This window comes from Clupea harengus, chromosome 10, assembly GCF_900700415.2.
Source record: "Clupea harengus chromosome 10, Ch_v2.0.2, whole genome shotgun sequence".
Lineage (NCBI taxonomy): Eukaryota > Metazoa > Chordata > Actinopteri > Clupeiformes > Clupeidae > Clupea > Clupea harengus.
The window spans coordinates 698,804-723,872 of NC_045161.1; the positions used below are offsets into that span (position 1 = coordinate 698,804).

General features: G+C 39.4%; 1 protein-coding gene across 1 annotated transcript in view; it reads left to right on the forward strand.

Annotated features, from left to right (window-relative positions):
- Nucleotides 1–19,182, forward strand: part of arhgap39 (Rho GTPase activating protein 39) — a 31,256-nt gene extending 12,074 nt beyond the window's left edge. Inside the window, 7 exon segments of the mRNA XM_031574925.2 lie at nucleotides 9,127–9,291; nucleotides 9,416–9,815; nucleotides 9,906–9,979; nucleotides 10,088–10,287; nucleotides 10,408–10,499; nucleotides 14,236–14,405; nucleotides 18,136–19,182. Coding sequence (XP_031430785.1) covers nucleotides 9,127–9,291; nucleotides 9,416–9,815; nucleotides 9,906–9,979; nucleotides 10,088–10,287; nucleotides 10,408–10,499; nucleotides 14,236–14,405; nucleotides 18,136–18,330 — 1,296 coding nt within the window. The 3' untranslated portion in view covers nucleotides 18,331–19,182.
- The last annotated feature ends 5,887 nt before the right edge of the window (nucleotides 19,183–25,069 follow it).

Here is a 25,069-nt window from a genome sequence, read left to right on the forward strand (position 1 = left end):
AACGTATCTGACAAAAGCATCAACAGCCAGGTTTTGAGTCTAGTTTTGAATCTGTCTATAGTTGGGGCACCGTATTTTGGTCCCGGTCCATTTCCAGATTCATAAACAAGCAGCAGTGTTTTAATGTCAACTCTGTGATTTACTGGAAACCAGTGGAAGGATTTAAATATTGGCGTAGCTGCGTTCTGTACAAGCTGAAGCAGTTTAGGCGTTTTAGGAAGGCTTGTGAAAAGACCATTGGAGTAGACAACCCTGCTGGAAATAAATGCATGAATGAGTTTTTATATGTCATAGTTTGATGTAAGACCTCTAAGTTTGGCTATGTTTTTGGTAAAAAGCTGATTTAGTTTTTTGCTTTCACTTGGTTGTTAAAACTGAGGTCACAATCAATTAAAACACCAGTTCTTTTTTTATGTCCTTTGCTTTAAGTCCTTTGGTGTTGCTATGAGCAGCAATCCTGAATCTCTCCTCTTTACTGCCAAATATTCATTTATTATTTCAGTAATTTCCTTATTTAAATGAAGTACATTTCAGATATCCAACTGTTAGTTTGGTCAAGGCATTGACAGAGACGGTAGGGAACCATAGTCATTTTAGTTGCGCAGTCGCAAAGTCAATTTGGGTGTCATCAGCATAGCTGTGATAAAGAAATCGTCAGCGTCTTCAATGATTTCTCCAAGCAGAAGCAAAGAGCAGCTGAAAAAATTGTCTCTGAAGAATGGCAGAACATCTCTCCACCTATTTGTACAACATTGGTATCCTCCGTGCCGAGGAGGATTGAGTCGGTCATTAAAAATAAAGGTGGAAGTCTCAGTCATGAAAGGCATACTGACTTCTGTTCCTATAGTGGGGCTTGTGTTTCAGGCAACTTGGTTGAGTGTTAAGGTACTTTTCAGCACCAGGGATGCTTTGAATATAAGATTGAGGAAGCATTTCTAAGGAAGAAGTATGTGGAACTGCTAGCAGAAGTGAGGCAACGAGGCACACACAAGACCAGTGGACAAAGGTGTTAAAGGCTTTGTAGCTGAATCAACCACAACACTTGGGTTTACATGGAAGGTAACTCAAAGAAGCTTTAAAGGAGTTGTCTGAGACTGCTGAAAAAGAGAGCCAGTGGTTGTGGCTGAGTTGCTCACAGACTACTTAACTAAAACTGAGATACGTGAAATCTTTTGAGGTGTGTCTTGAGCTGTATCTGTTTCTGTCTCTGTTGCATGTGTTCTAACCCATCATTAGGATGGAGGGGGTGGGTCTGGGATGGACGCCAGACACCCCTGTTGAGCCTTTTGGAGATGTTGTGGGTGTGGAAGTCCCCAACCAATACCAAGGAATTTCACATTTTTTCCTGTGTATAACAAAAAAAAGTTCAAGGCTGCGCACCTGGCAAGACACCTGATGAGATATCATTCAGGGACACTTGACAAGATATGACAGCTCACTAAAACAAAAATACAAATATATATGTGACTCTACAACCTCATTTCTTATCTGTGGAATTCTGTACAGAAATACAGTCTCTAATGTCAACATACACGCACAGAGGTGTTTTAACTTAAATTAAAGTTACCATTGGCAGTGGCAATAACCATTTAAATAATCTGTAGGTGCTTTACAGAGCCCAGTGCCTGAACCCCTGGAGTAAACACTAAGGAAAAACTCCCTTTAACAGGAAGGCACCCCTTGGGGGGGGACCCATCTGCTTGGACCCGGCCGGGTAGAGAGCTGCGTTGCCTTATGTGTGTATATGCAATTATAGGTTATGGTAATGAGGAACAACATTATCACAGCCCTCAGCATGTGCAGGTAAAGGGTCCTACTACATGGGAGGGAACAGAGACAGGTTAGAAACAGAATGATGTTTTCACATGATTCCATAAGACTTTTCTCTGACTTGGCAGCACACAGGGCTCTTGTTGTTATGCTGGCAAAGTTTGGACCATTACGTGCTTTTGCTTGGTTGCAGACAAACTTCACAAAGACTGAGCAAGGAGGATACGGTAGTTGGTGTTCCTCTTTATAGCATGATCCTACTGTGATCCATTTTTCTTGCAGATTATTTGGGAGTTTCTGGCCAATTGGAGTGACCCCGTGTGATGTTTTGTGGTCCAAAGCCATCTACTCTGGCTGGCTGCCTGCAGCTCCAAAAGGGTGTGACATCATTCTCTTAGTCAGTGATTATCTCTTAGCTAGTGATAATCCCAACTTTTTTGAGGTGAGCATTGCAGATCACCTCAGGTGAGCCATAAACATCTTCCAGTCTGCCAAATCATCTTAAGGCCTACAGAAGCAATGTGACAAAGTGTACCGCTCTGATTCTATTGGCTTGTTCAGACAACTTTAGCCCAATCAATTTGCAGAGCAAATCAAGCTCTTCTAGAGGATTTCCAAGTCATCTGTGGAGCTGAGGAAGGACGTTTTCCCAGTAATCCTCTGGGGATGATCATTGAATTTCAGTAAGCCCGAATTTACCCTCTCCCGTCACATCAATTACTTTGCTAAGTCTGTTTCAGCTGCTGGACTGGATGTGCGTTGTGCTGTACAGAGGAGCTGAATTGGCTGGATACAGCTAAGGAGGTTGGTAAACATGACAAGTGTGTTTGATGTTCTGAGGAGGCTCTTAATAACTAACTAATGAGTTAATAGACTCACGGTTGCTGATTTGACTCAGTTTATCAACCTGTTTCACGAAGATCCTTGCTGCTTCAGCGCTGCCCGTGCCTGGCTAGTGCACCAGTGGGGGGGAACGGTGGGTTTGGGACTGAGTTTAAAACTCTGGGATGACTGGAGACGGGGATGTTGGCCTGGAGTCTGAATCACAGCACTCACCACAGTGATGCTCAACTCCAATCTGAGACATATTTGTTCTGCTTTGATGATGTAACTGTTCATACTCATCCTCAGTAGCTGCTTCTTAGCACTTTGCTTCGACAATGTTACCAGCTGCAGCCGCTTTTTCCAACTCCAGTTGATGCCAACTTGCTTGTAGTTCAGCTTGTTGTTGTTTTTCCATTTCTGCCTCTTGTTTTCAGTAGTGGCTTGTGACCAAAGAAATAGGTGGGGCTACCGAGTTTAATCAAATACAAGTTTTATATTTTGCTGCACATACAAATGCGCTGCTTGGTGAATTTTGCGTAGGATGTCACTCACACTGATTGATTGGCAGGTGCTAATACAAATAATGAATGTTGACTGTTCCAGTTTCTCAGTGTTAATGCAAACTCTTGATTTGTCAGATGTTTTGGTGTCTTTGTGGGCTTATTTTTATCCACCTTTTTTAAAGTTGTGGTTTAGCTCAGGGTCGCCTGCAAAATTGTATTTCATAGAGGCTACGCACAAGGAAATAACGCGGGGCCACCTACAATGCTAAATCCTAAATTGATAATTGTTCTAATTTAATACTCTAAAGATTAAAAATCTATCTCTGTCATCAAATACATTGTGCCAGGACTTATGTTTTCAACACAGTTTTTAAGAAGCCTCCTCGTCCTCGAGCTACACATAGACACCAGCGCTGGAGAGCTGGAATCTTCATTTTGAAAAGGCCCTCAGAGAACTCGGTGTAATACTCCACAGTGTTGGGGGCTTCTTCCTTTATTTACCCCTCTGGAGTCTGAGGCACCTTTGAGATAGTTTGACATGCCTTGACGTTTTAATATGATTTATTATCTAAAAACATTGATCTCGAAGCGCTACATATGCCATTATTGAGTAAGAACAGTAAGAAAAGCCATTATTATACATTTTGGTTAAATCAACTGTAAACACACAGTTTTCAAAAATGTATTTACAGAGAGACTAAACTTCTGTAAATAGGTTTTTGAAAACTGTGTGTTTACAGTTGATTTAACCAACATCTCTAAACATGTGTGCACTGTACCACTTTGGAGAGAGTAGAAACGTTCTTATACAACATGCTAATTGTCTAGTTATAAATATTTAAACTCACTCCTCTAGCTCTTCCTCAGATAGGAAGTTAATAGTTCATCCGGTTGTAGCTCCATATACACTATGTCTCATTGTCCCTGGTAAGAACAAATACTCCAGTTTTCTACATATCTCCGTTTACATTCACCAGAGTAGACACGTATTACATCTCCTTCGATGGAATTCCAATCTTCTACCACCTACTTCCAAATGGCATGGCTTATCTCAAAATGAAAGAATTATACTTGGACCAGGGTGGAGTTTTGTTGTGGACTTGAACAAGGGTGGAGTTTGATGTGGACTTGGACAAGGGTGGAGTTTGATGTGGACTTGCTCCTGAATGGTCTATTGTCTTTAGTATGTGACTAGAACAACAAATGAAGGGGTGGGTGTTTACACAGTCCTACTGGTGCTGTGACTGACAGATGTACATACCTCACCGTTTCACTTATTTTAGGTACTTTTCAAACAGTTATTTTATTTGTCAGTGCATTCATTGGAAGAAAAAGCTTTTAAGGATTATGGTAATGCTATTATTGCTTTTGAGATTGAATTTGAGATTCAAGACAAGACTACAATTTTTTCTGGACTTTAGGGTGTTCAAAAATACACCAAATGAGTATCAGGACGATATATCAGAGTAGGAGTGACGTCGATATCTCAAAGGCACTCGGAGTAGAAGTGGTGCCAAAAGAATTGAAGGAATAATTATAAAAATGTAATCACACCAATTAATACACACAAAGCAGAGCCAACGGCCTGTGAACTATCCTCTGTGTACTGTTGCCTGCAGCAGGCAGAGGGCTTCTCTACCGTGTACTGTGACATCACTGTGGATTCTCTACTGTGTACTGTGACATCACGGTGGCTTCTCTACTGTGTACTGTGACATCACAGTGGCTTATCTACTGTGTACTGTGACATCACTGTGGCTTTTTTACTGTGTAGTGTGACATCACGGTGGCTTCTCTACCGTCTACTGTGACATCACGGTGGCTTCTCTACTGTGTACTGTGACATCACGGTGGTTTCTCTACTGTGTACTGTGACATCACTGTGGCTTCTCTACTGTGTACTGTGACATCACAGTGGCTTCTCTAAAACTACAGTAAAATGGAATATCAACGAGACATCACTGTGGATTCAGTCTTGAATTTGCTGTCATTCGATCGAGTTAGGAAACTCTGTTGCACGCACATTGTTGTTGGATGGTACACACCATGACTGGCATGGCAATAGTGTGGACCTTGTGAATATTGTAGGCCAACCATTGTGTTGCATTGGGCTCAGCATGACCGCAAATGGGGCAGAATTATTTCTTCCCCTACAGCTGTCTATTAGGGCCTGTTGCATTTACAGGGGGAAATTGTGGGGCGTTGGGATGTCCACTGACCCACATGAAACCTACGCGTAGTAGAGGAGGCGAGCTAATGTTAGGGGAATCTCATACGCAAATATATAAACACCCAATCCATTAACAAATAGCAATCAATCAAAAGTTGATTTCATGCATCTTTGCTTTGAAGCGGGTGAATCTTTTAGTGGGGCCCTGGGACGAGGCGTGGCTGCTTGTTGTGCTAATGCCAGTTGGACATGATTGGCTACCGCTTTAGCATGTGCTATCAGGGCCATTGGCGTTTGCTTACATGTGAGCAGCTCGATATTTGTCATCTTGTTTCCAAACATTTGTCAAAGTCCATTTCTTCATTATGTTGTGACTTGATGACTTGATGTGTTGTTGTTTCTACTGACAGGCCTGCAGATGTGCCGTTTTACTGTTGTGCCCCTGCAGTGTGGTGTTTAGCTTGCTTGCTTTGTAGATCCGATGCAGGAATTCAGTTTAGAATCTTCACTTAAGAAACTAAAACACAAATAAAATGTATTATAATGTTGCATGGAAAAAGAAAGTTTCAGAAAGTTCTGAATGACTAAATATATTCACTATTTGTTTCACATTTCACCACTCTTTATAGTTTTAAGCTTCATGCGAAATATAGCCAAATGCTTTTTTAATGCTAAATTTAATTCCAGTAAGTAACCAGTATCATATTCAATTTCTCACATTTATAATAAACCAAATTTCATGAAAATCGGTTCAGAAAGAAGCGAGTTACAGTCGATTTTGTAGGAAAGTCTGCATCTCTCAATGCACATTGTATTGTTTATTAGTAGATCTTAACCACTCCAGTATGGCGACAACGCAGATGCATGTCTAAGTGCCAGCACAGCATGTACATTTCTGTATCTATGGGTATGCCCCCAAGCTAGCTAGTAAGCTATCCCTGAAATATCAATCTGTATCTTAGCTGTCAATCAAAACTATTGTTTCTGTAATTGCAGCGTGTTTGCTGTTTGTGTATTTGTTTTAGGCCTTTATAGGTCATTTGCCTTTATAGGCCTTTATAGGTCGTTTGCCCTATTTGGTTGTGTTGTGTGTATTTGCAGCACGTTCGTGTATTTTGTTGTGTTGTTTATATTTAAAGGTGAAGGTGAGATATTTACCAGACGCTTTTATACAAAGCAACGTACAGACAACCTGCATTGATTGGGAATCGAACCCGGGTCAACTACTTGCAAAGCCACTGACCACCATTTGCAACACGTTGTCGTATTTGGTTGTGTTGCGTGTTTTTGCTGAGCGTTTGTGTATTTGGTTGTGTTGTGTGTATTTTGTAGCGCGTTTGTGAATTTGCAGCACGTTACCTAAATGTTGCGCATCTGTTTTCAAATGGATGTTCTCTTGATTTGCTTGTGTTTTGTCTGTTTGCATGTGGTTTTTTAAGTTGCAGCGTGTTCGCCCGTGTCTGCCACTGTAGTTATGTAGCTCATCCATGTTAGTGAACTTCCATCAGTCAAAGAAGTTGAATCTCACAATGTCGGATACACAGTTTACAATTTGAAACATTTTAACTTACTTATGGTTTGCGGACTGGTAGTTGGCAGAACTGTTCGAAATGAAACACCACTAATGAAGGGCTGAATTTTCTAGAGACTTGCCCAAAATAAAGCAGCAGTAAGGAGTTTTGGTCAAAAACTAGCAATCTAACTACTGAGAGACATGCAAAAACAGTACAGTTGGCATTGATGAAAGGTTTGCTAGCATGCCACGGTGGCGGGTAAACAAAAGGGACATTTAACAAACATAACTGACGTGATTGAATCGTTCCATGAAAAAGTCAACTCAATCATCAGGCAGCCTACCTAAATACCTAAATAGTGTTGTTACTTATTACCTGTCAGGTAAAAGATAGCTCCATATCCTCCTGCATCTCAACCAATTAGAGTAAAGTTCGGACCACTGACAGCCAATTTGATTGGACGTGAAATTCAAAGTTGGAAAATGCTTCCTTCTCAGTCAATTGTTCATTAATTTACAAAGTTGAGTAGCCTAGTCTGATGGGCTGTTTTAACAACGATGTGGCTTAACATCGCGGGTGTGAAGACCGCAGCTGCTCTCAATAGGCCTACGCAAGAGGAAACAACTCCAGTTGAGTGACTAGCCTGTTAGCCAAACCCTTCCATGCCAAAACAGAGACAGTAAGTTGACATTTAAAAGCATTGACATAAAAAAAAGACAAAACAGCGTAAAAAAAATCCCCCACTGATAAAGGAAATGAAAGAGATGATCCTTTCGGTGCCCAAAGTTAATTTCAATACAAGTGTTTCAATGACAATGTTCTATTTTTCGGTTTATAGTTTATCAATGATGATTTTTTTTTTTCAATGCCAAAACTTAAAGTCTGATTTAGCTCCATATGATACACTATAGAAATAGTGCAATCATATAAGTGTGTGTAATTATTTATGGGTCTAATTTCAACATATTTCAGTACAAAGCTTGCTCAAATTAACTCAATATGTATGGATGTATGTACAGTAATTACTGCATGATTGTTGAACGATTAGCATGCTATTTGAGTCACATAGCCTATTTATGGGCTACATTATACACACTATTCACTATAAAAGCTAGGCAACAGAACATTTGTTTGAAACACTCGTCAAGTGAGTGAGCCTAGTGCCATTCCATTAGCCTGTAAGAAACATCATTCTGGGATATGAAGTAATACGGTAAGGCACGGCAATGGAGTAAGGGTTATAGCCTTCTTTGTTAAAGATTCCTTTTACTCTGAACAAATGACGTTACCAGCACCAAAGCATCCCCAGGTGATCATATTTCTTCAGCCTTGCTTGAGACGTGGTGTTTTTCTTTTTTCTTTCTAGCACCTTAGATTTGATTTCTTTAACATCTTTCACTCATCCTCCAGTGTCTGGTTCATTTCCTGTCCTTGGCCAGTCTCTGATAATATGGCTTATGCTTTTAAACTCTGCCGAAAGCATTCCAGATCCTCTTCGCTGTTGAAGATAAGACTGGTGTTTTCGGGGTACTTTTGAATAAAATTGCCAGCTGAGGTCCTGTGAGGCACCTGTTTCTTAAACTACAGATTCTGATGTTTTTATCCTGCTGCAGTTTTCACCGGGGCCTCCAGTTTAAAGCCAGTTTTTTTTTGTGGCTTGTTTATGGTGCACACCTTTGTCAGATATATTCAATTTCTTTGCAGTTTCTTAGTCTAAAATACTCTTCATTTCTCAGAACAAAATTAGACTGATGAATCTCTGAGGAAAGCTCTTTGTTTACAACCATTTTAGTCAGAAGTGGGAATTCTCTAAATACTCAAGTAGCTCAAAGACGGCTGGTTTTATTGCTTCCTTAAACAGCACCACAATTTTCAGCCACACCGACATAACTGTGAAAGGGTTTTCCAATGATAAAGTAGCTTTTTAAACATAATAATTTCGGATTTGCCAAGATACTGAAACACAGGAGCGATGGTGGCATAAAATTGGCCTTCTACGTCTATATAAATAAAACATTCAAAATCAGCTGTAATAGTAAAACATACACATAAAAATTGTCTGCACTATATTTATGATCGATTTTTCAACATTAAAATTGTCTGCACTATATTTATGATCGATTTTTCAACATTAAAATTGTCTGCACTATATTTATGATCGATTTTTCAACATTAAAAATGTCTGCACTAAATTTATGATCGATAATGTTTGTTTCAAACACAAGGCAATTCCTTAATGATTCCATTCCATTATTATCATGCTCATTTTGACAGCCGTTATATGTGTATATTTTATATATACCGTAATATATAATATATTTCACTATCTCCTTCTGTCTTTTAGTCAGAAGATTTGGGAGCATGTTTTCAGTTTGACAGTATGCGGAATGTCCGAAACATGATGCCTAGTTCCAGTTGTGGCGTTTTCCCAGCTTTTTCTCTAAGAAAGCCCTCCTCTGAGACTGATATTGAAAACTGGGCATCCAAACATTTTAATACACACACACAGGTATGTAACTACGTATACTTTCACTAATTAAAATGTTGTACAAAACCATGTATATATATATTCACTCACTGTGTGTGATGGAGTATACTCAATTGTATGTACATTCTTTTAATTTCTTTGTTAGGGCTTGTTTCGGAGAAAGGTGTCAATCGCAAATATGCTGGCTTGGAGCAGTGAGGCCATTAAGAAGCCCATGATTATGACATCAGATAGGATAATCAAACGAGAAGCAGTTGATCTCTTCAAACTCATCCAGACCTATATGGGTGATCGCCGAGGGAAGGTAGAACCATTGTCCGTTGCCTTGGAGATAGTGGTGAGAGGCTGGAGCTTACAAGGTCTTCGGGATGAGTTGTACATTCAGTTGTGTCGTCAAACAACTGAAAACTTCCGTTACGACAGCCTAGAGAGGGGCTGGGAGCTAATGGCTATCTGTTTGGCTTTCTTTCCTCCAACACCCCGATTCCACTCCTACTTGGAGGGGTACATATACAGACACATGGACCCTCTTAACGACAACAAGGGTAAGAACATTTGAATCTGGTTGTATGTAAGCGTACCAATACTGTCCCACAGATATATTGCCCTACTCTCACTTCCACCTATGTTTCCAGGTGTGGCCATCAGCAGTTATGCTAAATACTGTTATCGTAGACTCCAGAAGGCTGCCTTGACAGGAGCTAAAAAGGTAGAGTCTGTGTGCATGCGTCCTCATCATTTTCTGTCTGTTCATGAACCTCACAGGCACACTAAACAGGTTTCTCACACTATTATTTCTCTCTCTCTCTCTTTGCAGGGTTTGAATAAACCCTGTTTGGAAGAAATAATTCACGCACGGAACGCCATATTCAACCCTTCCATGTTTGGCTCCTGTTTAGAGGACATTATGGCACTCCAGAAGGAACGATACCCTGATAAACAGTTACCTTGGATACAAACACGCCTGTCTGAGGAAGTACTTGGACTCAATGGAGATCAGACTGAAGGAGTCTTTAGGTGGGAGAGATTTGCATGTCTAACGCTCATGTCCCACCCCGTGCCAAGCTTCATGGTTCTCACTTCCTGTGTTTTGTGTAGCTTCGTGGTTCTCACTTCCTGTGTTTTGTGTTTTTCCAGAGTCCCTGGTGATATTGATGAGGTGAATGATTTAAAAATTCAAATCGATCAATGGAAAGTCCCCACCGGCCTTGAGGATCCACATATTCCAGGTATTTTTTTCACAAACAGAGAAACCTGTTAGAACCTATAGAATGATCTGTGCTGTGACACAATCCCAGTAGCAATATAAAACGAGCTCAATTTTGTATATATTTAGTTTAGTTTATTGAGTTTTTTCTGTTTGTATAATTATGTGCACCAACAACAGCACAGTTGGCACTGACAAAACCTTTTGGCAATATAATTGGGGCTGTCAAGCTGTGAGAGCTTTATTATTGGAAGGCACATTTTATTGAATTACATTTTATTATTTTATTACATTTTATTAGTCATTGACAGAGTTAACTGACACAATAAGGATTAAACAAATACAGTTTAAGTATACAAAGTGAGCCGATACACACGCATTTTTGTCCTTAATCATTTTGATGCCCAAAAAAGTTGTTGGGTTTTGTCAAGAAAATATAGATTCCAACGGAGAAATGCCTTTCTTAAGGCAATGGTTTAATTTTCGTTGGTTAAATCACGTCATATATGTTATCGTCAGTTTCGTCTTGAATTGTGCTATTTTGTTTGCTTAACCTTAGTAGTATGCACAATCAGACACCCGCCTAAATGACAACTCATGCTGAACTTCTACTGAAGTTGAATGAATCACAGGCATACACAATCGATCACACAGATTGAACCACTTAAGGAACCAAACAGCTGCAACAGAATCACAGAATCGAACATGGGCAGCTTACATGCAGCACTGATAAATCTTGGGGTGTATTGGGCCTTTTAAACGTACATTTTTCAAGCTTTATCAGACGAAAAGGCCACCACCAGGCCAGACCACCTGCACCACCTCACCAGATTGCATTCATTAATCAAATATACAATTTGATATACAGTAGCCTTAGCCTTAGCCTTATCTACATATAGCTTTATCTGTTATGGATTTATTGGGGGGGGGGGGGTTACAACACCCTGGTTGCATATCTTGTTAACACACACTTGAAAAATCACACTTGGTGCAGCTCTCTATCCAGACGCACAACCTCACTAACTGTCTGATAGCATCCAATGTTTGACGTCCAACACCACGTCTTTCACCTCACCAACTGTCTGATCGCATCCAATGTATGACGTCCAACACCTCGTCTTTCATTTCATGTATTTCAATAGTGATCATCTCCTTGTTTCTCAGAGAGCACCAGTGGAAATAAAACACATTTCACCCTCATCCACCAATGATCTACTCTCACATTGTCCAGCAAGATTACATTAGCTGTAGCTATGTGGTTCTTTACCCGCTTGTTACTCTAAGATCCCTATGAAATAATCAGATGGTGAAAAGTAGATTTTTACCTGGGCTGGAATCTGTGCAAAAGACATATACTGAACCGCAGTGATGAACTGTTTTGGTAATTTGAGGTGATTCTCTAATAGGTCGTGGGTATACTATTCTAGGTATTAGGTATGACATTAACATGTATGACCCTGTCATTGTAGTATCAAAAGCTATCATTGGGAGGGCTAATGGCCTTGAACCATGCTTATACAGAGAAGGGCTGTCAACACACCTCCCCATCCTAACCCCATCCTCCCCATCCTAAGGGAGTGTCTTTCGGAGAACAGAAGAACACTACTATTTTGCAGAAATCCCCACACTATTTGCAGTATACACACGCAAATGACATCCCATAACTGTCCAAACGCATTATGCTGTGTGAGTAAGCATACAGTAAACAGCCTAAGAGCTGACACTATGTACAAATACTCATTACTGGCCACGAAACAAGACTTACTGCACACAGAAATGCAAGGATAATCAAAATGGGTTAAAGTAAACAAACCACATATGACAGTTGTCATAAAGTAGAGTGATATAAAGTAGAGTGATATAAAGTAGAGTGATATAAAGTAGAGTGATATAAAGTAGAGTGATATAAAGAAGAGTGATATAAAGAAGAGTGATATAAAGAAGAGTGATATATTGAAATAAAATGATAGGCATGAGAAATGTAATACTGAATGTGAGGGGTAAAGAAGTGTGAGAGGTATAAAAACATGTTTGTGAAAAGTTAAGACTGAACAGGAGGCATACAAAAGTGCATATTGGACGAAAAAAATAGTGTAAAATAGATCAAATAGTTTGTGTGATGTGCACATGAGAAGAAAAGACATAACATATGTGCAGTGGTGTGTATGTGAGGTAATGAGGGGAAGTGTTTGTGAAAGGTAAAACAATTGTATGAGAGTGCCACTGAATGTGAGGTAGAACAGAGGGAGAACCAGAAGGCAACCAGATCATTCATACATTACATACATCACACTCATGCATGCAGTATACATACACGTTTTGGATATTAATCGCGAAGGTTAGGTTTGTAACAGACCTATCATTTTTCATAAATTGCTCTTGTAACATAGGTCATAATTGTGTAGTGGCACATATTCATTCATTTTGTGTTGTGTTTTATTTTTTTTATTCTGCATAAAGAGGCCTTCATTATTGTAAGAATCAGAGTGTCTTATTCAAGGACAAAAACAAAAATTATATATTTTTAATATTCATTTTATCGCAATATCGCAGTTATGGTCATACAGCTTTCTGGTATGTCTTTGCAATGATGTTCATGTGTGCCTGTGGCTCAGATGGTAGAGCTAACAACACCAAGGTTCAGGGTTACAGTCCCAGGGAGCACACATGGATCCAACTGTCACTTTTGATAATAGCATCTGTTAAATGAATAAGTGTAACTTATCATGCAAAAAAGTGTCGTGTAGTAGCCATACATGAATGGCATGATAATTGTGTTGAAATTTGATACAGACGTTAGGTATTCACTATATAAGGCACATAATAAAAAACAAGTTTACTACATATGAACATACATTTACTGTTCATGTATCTCATAAAAACATTTCTGTTATGAAAGGGGCAATAATGACGGTCTATGAAGAGGTGTCTATTGAGTTAGAGAGGTTTCTTATATACCTGAGAGTTTTGGTAGTGTGTGTAAGAGAATATAACACTGAAGGTTTCCGAGTGATTGCATGTGATTATGGTGTGAGAGGTTGGGTCTGAGTAATGGTCTAAAGGGCATCATATGTTTGTTTTAATGCATACTAAAAGTGTAGAAAAAGTGAAAAGACAGCACAAAAATGTCATTGTTTCCGATATTTTTCTTGACATTTTGACTTGTTTCGGACAATCATGCATGGAGTTATAGAAAGTGGTGGATTACCTTCCCCATTTACTTCAGTAGCTAATGCTATGCTAGCGACATAACTACTACCAATATCTTCAAAAATTGTGTTTCATAGTGCTAATTTTCGGCCCCAAAAATATGAAAAGCCAATCCCCTGAGCTGCCACATGACCAATGTATAAAAATGAAAGAATGAAAAGAATGTCTTTCTGAAGGTAGTCCAATGTAGTCCGTTGCTCCATGGATGTAAGCATGATATTTTAAATGTAATTTAATTTTTTTATAGTTTCAATTAATAGCACTTGTCAGAACTTCAGGGCTCACTGACATTTTTTCTTGATCAGTTCCTGTTCTTGTTCAGGCTTGAACACAGTGCTCGGTGGCTTAGTAGAATTAGTTGTTAGAGCAAGCTGTTCAAGACACCTCTGATTTCTCACACAAACATGGGAGGATGAATTATCGTAACCTCCTAATTTACCCCATTTCTTTGCCTTATTACTTCAGGAGCTATTGTTTCTTATCCCTTCTCTGTTACACTACTGAGATGTTTTTGTTCTCTCTCCCTGTGTCTCATTTTCTGTTTTTAGCATCTCTGTTGAAGTTATGGTATAGGGAACTGGAGGAACCTGTGATTCCACATGCATATTATGAGGAGTGTATATCTAACTGCGACTCTCCCGAAGCTGCTGTGAATGTGGCCCTCAGCCTGCCACACATCAACAAACTCGTGCTCTGCTACCTCATCCGCTTCTTGCAGGTGTGTGTCCAGAAACGGCCTTTCTGCTCTTCACCTTTATCATTTAAGGGCTCTAAAATGTCTTTATTTTGTCTGTCATCAAATCGAATAATTCATTACAATAACCATGTTCACTATAACACATTTCACAACAATACATGAATAGTTACTGTAAGTGCAGTCTTGGATAATACTGCTTCTTTTAAGGTCACATTCGGTAGATTGCTCAAGAGAAAAGCCTTCTGATGGCTAAGCTAAATAAGAACATGTCAGTATAAATGTACGCAGCAGATTGATGTATAGATTCATTTAGTTTAACAGGGGAATCCTTTTTTTAATAGTTGTAATAATGTTAGAACAACATTGTGTACTACAAAACAGATTAATTTAGTTTACCAGGGGAATCCTTTTTTAATAGTTATAATAATGTTAGAACAACATTGTGTACTACAAAACAGTTTTATCCAAAATAATGAAAAACAAGAAATAGCAACAGAATAGAAATATTCAGAAAACAAATGTCAAATGTGTCACTTCTAATAATATAGGTGGTAAACAGTCTTTAAAGGTTTAAGTTTAAAGTCAGGTGTACGGGTATACATTACATCACCATAATCAAACACATGACATGACATAGTTGAATTGATTATTTGTATTTTATGTCTGTTTGTTTTAACTTTTAGCTTCTTTGTTAGTTCATCCAAGGTGTGGAGATATCTGCTTCTCCATTTGTTTGTTTGTTTGTTTGTTTCCATGACCTCTGGTGGAAAACTAAACTTTCAGCCTACTTCCATATTCCAGTCTTGAGCTCCTTGCAGTATGCTTGTGTTCCCCAGTGTTGTTGCTTATTTGGGGATCTGGCCTGCAGTTACAAACTGTGTCAGGTGAGTTTGTTCAAATGGCAGTGATGGAAGAGGCGCCCACCCTTGCTCTAGGACTGAGGCTAGTTATATATATGCAAGTCGAGGACTTAACTATGCCTCTAGCTGTAATGCTGAAGCTAATTGTGCATTCTGTCATAATGTGTCTGAGAAGCTGGTCCTTGACAAAGGGGGACATGAAGGATCTTCCCCTAGCTTTTGGTGAAGGTTATTGGGGGATGGAAGAATGTCCTAAGTGACCCATTGGAGCTCCTTACTCCTGTCTCCTCATGTCCTCCACCACTGGCTTCCTGCTCTGGAGAGATGTTTCTTTTGCGCCACAAGGGAGCTGTTGTGACAAGCCCAAGACCAGCTCTCTCATGTTAGACCTGCCCAATGACATCTCTGAAGTAAAGAGCTGATTTTGAGTACGGGACCGCTTCAGAGGGTGTAAATATTCATAGATTCCTGTGATTCAGTGAGTTTCATGTCCAGTTTTTGTTTAGTGTAAGTGTAACTCCACCGATTTGTAATTAGCCAACTGAACTGAAAGTCAACTAAACTCAAGCATCACTGGAGTCCAAGCCATTGCTTTAAGTGCAAACTAGTGGTTCTTTCAAGTTTCTCCACTTTGTTGATAGGGATTTCCAATCCTGTTAAGGGCCAAATTTAGGAATAAAACCAAACTGGAAGCACAACAGTTTGAGTTTTCCAGGCAGCAGGGTATGCCTCAGGGCACAGGACGTGGACCCCTTCTATTTTTCTACCTACACAACTTCATTAGGAGATCTTCCACTCCCATGGGTTTTCCTACCATTCCTATGTGGACAACATTCAGCTGTATTTGCCCTTCCCCCAGAGGACTCAATTTCGGCTTGAATCTCAGCATGCCTCAGTGATATCTCTGTTTGAATTAGGGACCATCATCTTCAGCTCAATCTTTCAAAGACTGAGCTCCTGGTTTTTCCAGCCAATCGAGCTGTCCCACATAATATTAACATCCATACATTATTAGTGTGATTGCTTAAGCATATTATTGATCTTCAGTTTTATTTATTTTTATGTATGAGATCTCAACACCGCTCTGACATCTCTGACACGGCTGTCCTGATCTACTGATGTGACAGAATGTGCATCTCTCTATAGTTCATAGTTATGTTAGGTGCTTTTTAAACCACATTTTTCCGTGTCAGTGGATTTTTTAAAGGAAAAGGTTTTATGGGTAATATGTCAGTGCTTTTATCATATTTGTATGATGAAGTGATGTGAAGATTCTAATCAAGATTAAAGACAAAGTTGAGCTACTTTTTCTCTGCATCACCAGCAAAGCTGGTAACTCCACCTAAAGGGTCAAAGACCCAAAACAGTTTGTCAGTATGGTTCAGTCATATGTTTAGTCCTAGCTTCTTTTTATGAGTTTATTTACCAGTGATTTTAGTAAAAATACAAATATTTCCTACATAAGCCCATTTATTTACTTGGAGACCTGGTGATAAAAAAAAGACTTTATTTCACATGAAGCGCCAATGCTTTGCCCGATCAAAACCTGTGTATTAGCTAGGGCGCTAGCTAGTACATCCATCTCGCTAATCTAACAGAGGATTGACGTTTAAAAAATCAAGACAGTTTTTACCATATGTGCTGCGTATCCTACTCATCTGATTGTGTACACTGTACTAATGTTAGCTGCATGTAGTGAGCACATGCAACTTCCCAATGGTGGGGTAGAGACAGCAACCTTTAGGACGGAGTAGTGGACTAAATATAATGGAACGGCATTGATAAAGTACCATGGCGATGCGTTTTTCCTCTGAAATATTGCAGAAGTCAAAATGATGTAGACACAGTAGACGCACAGTAAATCAAAGAGTGCAGCAGAGAGCAGCTCTCCCTGTCAGTTTTGTTATGTGAAGTAAGAAGCAGCAGCACACAACAAACTAAACGTTGCAGTTTCAGCAGGAAGAGAAGGTATGGAGTACTAAATATGTGGGCAAAGGAGCATGTCTAGTGAGAGCATGTCTTGGCCACTACACAATGTTGTGTGTGTGTGTGTGTGTGTGTGTGTTTTGAGTTGTTTATTAGGCACATTATCATGGGCAACAGGGGCTCAGGAGGTAAAAGAATCGGAAGGTTGCTAGTTCGATCCCGCCTCATCCTCACCAAGTGTTAACGTGTCCTTGAGCAAGACACTGAACCAACCGCTCCTCGTGCGCTTTGCCAACTTAGATAGCGGCCGCTGTATGAATGTGTAGATGTCTGAGGGATTCATCATCATTCATCAAGTGCTTTGAGTGCGTAGAAAAGCACTATATAAATGCAGTCCATTACAAGAGCTCCTTTTTCCATTTTGATAGAGAACTAAACCTATTTTTGCAGATATCCACATCTAAACTCTCAGCCCCAACCATCAAGTCTGGACTACGCAACTACTAGGACTAACCACATCAGACTTGACATTCTCATTTGAAGTCGCATTCATTCATATTCAACATTCACACTTTGTTTTTGTTTGAGTTGAGGATATTCATATTCATAGCAACAAAGTCGACCAGTCATTGAGACTTTTTGCCTTTTTGACCAGTGTTGATTTGACTGATTACAAAAGTTTACTCACCGATTATAAGACACCATTCAGTGTTTATTTGATTGATTAAAAAGTTCTAACCTGCAATCATAAGAGGTGATTATTGGAGACAAATATAATATTGGAAGTTTTTCTCGTATTGTTGTAGCTGATCTTGTGCTGAGTATAAAGTATTAAGTTAAAATAATAAAGGTTCAAAATGGAGAGAAGCATACGTGAATGGGAAGCCTTTCTGTATTGAACTTGCTTCGTGAGACAGGCCCCTGATCTGAATCTTTTTTTCTGTCCCTTTCTCTGTTTTCAACAGGTCTTTGCCCAACCCTGTAATGTGAGTGTAACTAAAATGGATGTGAATAATTTAGCAATGGTGATGGCTCCAAATGTTCTACGCTGCATGTCCGACGAACCACGCGTCATCTTTGAGAACACTCGGAAGGAGATGAGCTATATACGTGTACTTATACAACACCTGAATACTAGTTTCATAGAGGGAGTGCTATAACACACATACTTGGACACACACACACACACACACACACACACAATGAAAGCACAGACATACAAACCATACATACCTACCATATTAAGACTCATTTTGGACTATTCTTCAGCACCCCATCATTTATGCACATGAATCCCCTCTTAGATTGTCGGGTCACACACACTGAGTCTGATGTCCTTGTGTCCTCACCTGCTTGTACACAGTACATTCTCTGAATGTTTCTGAAATGTTTTCTGAAGACATTTCCATGACACTTTACTTACAGCAGGTATCTGCTGCTTGTATGGGTATTAAAATACCACTGTATTATGTAAATGTAACTATATAAGGATAACACACAAAATAACAGGTACAAAATGTATTAGAGTGAATTATGTTACTCTGCTATCAAAATGTTATGTTACTAAAATATGGTCGGATCTTCACCTAAGCCACAATAATGAACAAACAGAAACGGTTTTAACTAATAACACACAAATGATTGTACTGTTCTTGTCCATATTGAATACATCATTCAAACAATCACAATGTCGGTTGGAAGATGTATGTGAAACCCTAGGCTCACGACTCCAACAGTAGTTCATTGGCAGGAGGCAGGAGCTAGCGAGCCTGGAGTCCAATCAATATAATTCATTTGGAGATGTGGGTTAGAGCTACTCTGACTTGACACTGAACACTGAAAGGCTGAAGCTCAGTAAAAGATGGGTGATGAAGCAGATCAAAGACCCTAATCATCGGATTAAGCTTCCTAGAGAATGGCTTTAAAAAAGAACATTTGCCTTTTGGCAGGGACGTGCACAGGAATTTTGAATTTTGAAATTTTCTGAAAAAAAGGGGCAACATGTTAATTTTTGTCACCGCCGCCGCCACGCCCCGTCCCCTGGACGCATATTTTGCCTATATCACTTCAAACTCTCACTAACCGCCGCCGCCACGCCCCCGTCCCCTGGACACTTATTCCGCGATTATTTGATCTAAGCCTACATGAAGTTCTGCAGCAGTAATACTATTTAAAATATATATATATATTTCCTTCGGAGGGGCAATTTCAGTCGAGGAGGGCAAACTGGCACGTGCACGTCCCTGCCTTTTGGAGTGGCCCAGTTAGAGCCCAGACTTGAACCCAATAGAGGTTCTGTGGAACAACCTCAAGAGTGACGAGCCCTTCACACCAGACATCCTAATAGTATGGCTGAGCTGAAGCACTGCTGGAAGGAAGAATGTTGTGCAGGTCTGAACCACAGCTACCACAAGCCCTTGTTTGAGGTTATTACATCCAAAGGTTCACTTACTTTTTCCACCAGCACTGTGGATGTGTTTAAAGTTTAATGGGGGAGTTTAATGAAGACATGAAAGATTATAATTGTTTTTGTATTATAAGTTTAAGCACATTGTGTCGGTCTTGTGACTTAGATGAAGATCGGATCACATTTTATTTCTAATTAAACCAGAGGTTGGCCATGGAGTATACAATCTCTATACTCAAGTTTAAGTACTTGTCAAAGACAAAGCTCTGCTATAAGTCAAAGTACAGTTTCTAATTATTTAATCAAAGCATCTTTATCAAGCAAACCCTTAGCCTAATAATATTATTAATATTATGATGATATGATATGGACCTGGGTCACTCACAGTAACGTAGGCTTCGCCAATGCGTAGCTGACAGACAATATAACGTTAGCAATAGTTAACATTAGTCGTCTTCAGCGTCATCTTCGAGTCACTGTTAATCCTGAAGCTGCTCTATGCTTCAACTCCACTCCTCTTGCTCCTGCTCCCTCCTCTCTGTCCTCCTCTCCGTCCTCCTCTCCTCCCCTGTCACACGCCTGCTCCTCTGCCTGGCAGTGGCCAGAGAGCCTCCTCTCCTCCCCTGGCACACGCCTGCTCCTCTGCCTGGCAGTGGCCAGAGAGCCTCCTCTCCTCTCCTCCCCTGACACACGCCTGCTCCTCTGCCTGGCAGTGGCCAGAGAGCCACCTCTCCTCCTTTCAGTTCCACATGCAGAAAACCAGGTCATTGCAAAAGGGTTCACATACTTTTTCTTGCCACTGTATGTATGCCCATGTCAAGACTTACATTGCTGTATGAGTATTTGATAAATCATCATGAATGCATTTATAATGCATATGGATACCTGCTCTAAGTAAAATGTTTCCAAAATGTTAGATTGAAAGTTCTGTGTGTGATATGTCTGTTATCATTCTTGTGAAGTAAAACTCCATGTTTTGGTGTTTTTATTTTTCATTTTCAGTTCACTGATAGGGTAAAAAAAAAATTCACATTGGCATGTTTAAACTGCAAAAACCTTTCTCTGTCGAAGTTGTTGGATGAACATGTGTGAGCAGTAATTTAACTGTCAACATTTAAAAGAACCAACGTATTACAGGAAACCTGTGCCAAAAAGGTATGAACCCAAATTCAAGTATTTGAATAGCGTCAAATAGTTTTTACATTAAAAGACATTTAAATATTTCATTATTAAAAAATTATTGATGTCATTTAATAAAACTCAAATTGAGAAAAATCCATATTAAGAAAACGTGTTTTAACTGTAAAAAACTAGGTGTAGTTTTAAAAGAGACAAGCAGCAAAGCAAGTTTGTGTGGGGTGTAAACTTGGAGTATGCCTTCAGACTGTTTATTGGAACAAGTGATACATATAATATACTAATTTGAATAAACCAGAAATGGAATTAGACTCAGGAGTTAAATGTCGCTGATGTTGAAAGTAAAACCTTGCCTCTTGGTCCCAGACTTCACTCTGTTTCATAATTGTTTTTTTTCATTTTTTGCCAATATGTATGTATGTATATATGCTCTTCAGTATACAGTTATGCTGAAGATTGTATTTTTTGTCGCTCAACTTTATATACAAAATGGTATGCAAAAGTTTGGGCAACCCTGGTCCAAATGTCTGTTACTGTGAATAGTTAGGTGAGAAGAACGTGAACTGATCTCCAAAAGGCATCAAGTTCATCAAACATTCATTTCAGCATTTTAAGCAAGATTAGCGTATTTGTTTTGTACAATTTTAGAGTGAAAAAAGGAAAAGGAGCACCATCCAAAAGTTTGGGCTCCACAAGAGATTTTAGCTCTCAAATAACTTTTACAAAGGTCTCAGATTAATAATTAGCTTGTCAAAACCATCGTTAGGAAAGGCCAGGTGATGCTAATTTTAAAGCTGTATTCCTTGGCTGCATTCGAAATGCCATACTGGTGTACTACATACTGCATACTGTGTAGTGCACACTACTCCCCACCCGAGTATACTATATAGTATGCAAGTATGAGAACTTCCATGTAGTGTACTACAGTGATATGACCAAAACATTCTGGGAGCTGTTACCTCAGCGTTATCAGAGGGTCAGCCTCAGTGGTGTTTACAGAGGATATTGATTTTTTTATAACTGTAAAGAATTTTTTTTTAAGATTCAGATAGTCAAGACCACCTGAATTAGCAGGCAAAAGATTGGACAGATTATTATATCTTTACCACTGTATCAATTCTTCCTTAATTTTATTTCATTAGGGTGGACCCAATTGCTATTTGTTGTATACATGCTATATCTGTGTGTGTGTGTGTGTGTGTGTGTGTGTGTGTGTGTGTGTGTGTTTCACCCATTGATCCACATCATCTTATATTCAATTATAATATCCCTAGTATATCATGAAATTCTGGTGTCATTGTTAATATCATTTTATCACTTATGAGGTATAATTATCATACCAAACATCTGACAAGAAATTAAAACATTTCCCTCAAAATGATTTAACATATTAGAAGATATCTAAAAATACATTTGAAATGTATTCGCCGCCTCCTGCAACATAGGACTCTGCCTGGCTCTGTCCTGGTTGAGCACAGGATCTGTACAGAAGCGGCAGACCAGCGGGCTCATACATCACTGGTGATGGAGGTTAGCCTGGCCTTACTTCCTCCATCAGTTTAATGACATCATATAGAGAGCCTGATCAGAATACTGTGCAGGCCAGGAACGGGCGCCGGGAAAAAGTGAGGTGTGCAAGGTGTGCAATGGAAGTCGGACTTTGGGAGATTGATCTTCTTGAGGGCCCTTGAGTGAAAGGAAATCAAATATATGTAAGTTTCTTTTTCATTAGAAGAGTATTACTGCCTTTTTAAATATGTATCTGTTTTCTAATGTCTGTTTTTAATGCTTTGTACAAAAGCGTCTGTTATTTCTCCTCAGGTCTGCATTTTGTAAAAGTTGTCCAAATAGTTTAAGAATGAATCTAGCTGGTGTTGCCCTCTTTGAAAGATAAATAGATAAAGTTAACTGCCATAAACACATCTATTACATATTACTAGTTAAAGTGGCATTATGTAGGAATTGTACTTCAGGGTTAGGATTAGCAGTTTTACCTTAAAATAACAGCTTTAAAAAAATTGGGGCGCTACAATGATGAAGAAGATATGGAGAATCGCCTCCGTGCCATTGCCATACCAGGGTCCGTAGGCATATTACTGGGTTATGTAGGTTTGTCTGAAACCGCCCGGTTACTACTGTCTGCCGAACTAGTAAGTAGCTTAATTGCCATCTTGCTTTGTCTTATGTTGCACTTGCTTGATGTTTGACTGTGTTAGGAAAGTTGTTGACTCACTAGTTTGTCATAGTGTCAAAGTAAGCAAATTTCAAGAGGTTTCGCTAGGTTTAGCCGCTAGCATCTCGTTAGCGATTAGCAATTCCTACATAATGCCACTTTAAGCAAAAGTAGGGAATGCTAGCTAACTAGCTCGCTAACGTGATCCCATACAAGTGAATGGCCGAACTTAGCTTGTAAGCCATCCCTACAGCAATTGTTCTGTTACAAACAAACAACCCACAGAGATATATCTAGTACATTCCAATTAAAACGTATTATACTGCAATTATGCTTCATATACACTTTATGCTGGAACTACAGTTGCAAGTAAGCCACTGCTGTTGTCCGCCATGCTTTTTGAAATGTTTGGAAAGTTGGAAATCACTGTTGCGTCATGGGATGCAGTAGTCAATGAATGGCTGTATGTTGGAAATCACTGTTGCATCATGGGATGCAGTAGTCAATGAATGGCTGTATGTTGGACACTTTTGCCAGAGTATTAAATCATAACTGGGTAACTGTCGTGTACTGCTAAACTTATGTTTCATATCCTGCATATATATGACTTACTACTTTTCCGTCAAGATCAATATATGAGGAGAGTATGCAGTATGGCATTTCTAACACAGCTCTTGTCCCAACAACCAGCAGTCATGGGCTCCTTTAAGCAGCTTCCTAGTATTCTGAAAATTAAAATAATTGATGCCTACATAGCAGGAGAAGGCTATAAGGTAGCAAAGCGTTCTCAGGTAGCCGTTTCCTCAGTTTGTAACATAATTAAGACATGGCAGTGTACAGGAAGTGTAGGTCAGGAAGACCAGGAAAATGTTTCTGAGGGAACAGCTCGTAGGATTTCAAAAGCCCTTCAGGAAGATTTAGCAGATTGTGAAGTGGTGGTGCACTGTGCAGCGACACCCTAGGCGTGGATGTGTCGATAGACCTCAAAAGAGCAGAGCATGCAACATGGCCTAAGAATCTAGAAGCCTTTTGCAAGGAAGAATGGGAGGAAATACCCCAAACAAGAAGTGAAAGACTTACCTGGCTACTAAAACCATCTACAATCTGTGATACTTTCGAAAAGTACTAAGGGTGCCCAAACTTTTGCTTCAGGTCCTTTTCACTTTTTTGTTATTTTCAAAGGAAAAAGTTATTTAGCTTATAATATGAATGAAATGTGTCATCTTTAACGTCATGCCTTTTGGAAAAGCAGGTCCTCTTTGACCTGCTTAGCTGTACATTGTACATACATTTTGATCAGGGGTGCCCACACCTTTGCCACTGCCACTATATATATATATATACACACACACACACACACACACACACACACACACACACCTAATACTAATATGCATATTGTATATGACAGCAAGAAAACAAATTATAAATATATCTTGCTGCTATAATACATTTGAAAACCAGAGCCGTTTCTGTTCTAGTAACCTCCTGTGGCAACAGAGATTTCCTTCCATGAAGCTAACTTGTGGAGATTTTGGGAGTGGTTGTCCAATCCACTCCTCAATAACATGTACTACATCTCTCCAAAAACTATGAACAAATGGGTATTTGCACATTGCATGCAAAATGTGCCTACTACTTTAATATTTCCAACATTTATTGTTTTGTTTCAAACCAGAGATTTGTAGCCATGTAATAAACCTATGTATAATGCATTTGGATTTGCTTTTTGCATCTTTGATTGCTCACCTTGTGGTTGAAACAGTGTCTTTCCCATCAAAAGCACCTCTCTACAAATAACATTGTCTTTCTCATTTATCCCAGAAAGAATCTATGAGTGTCTGAACAATTAACAGTTTTTCAGGAGGTGTAAGGTATGAGTTTGCAACCTGTACTAGTATAAGGAACTGCTGAAGTTGAATCAATGCATTCAATATTTGAACAAAACCTGTACTTGAATTTAAGCATTCTAACCCTGTGTAAACTCAATGCAGCAATGCAAAAACGAGTTGTAGACCATTAAATAAATCACAGGAAAGCATTTTTTTTCCAGTCACTGAGAATAAAAAAACATTTGCATGGTGCATGTGAGGTCCTGCCAGTAGCCTATGGTGTGGTTATACCCTTGCTGCGTGGGGAAGACATATTAGAAGTTAATTCAGATTTAGAAAACTGTCAAAGG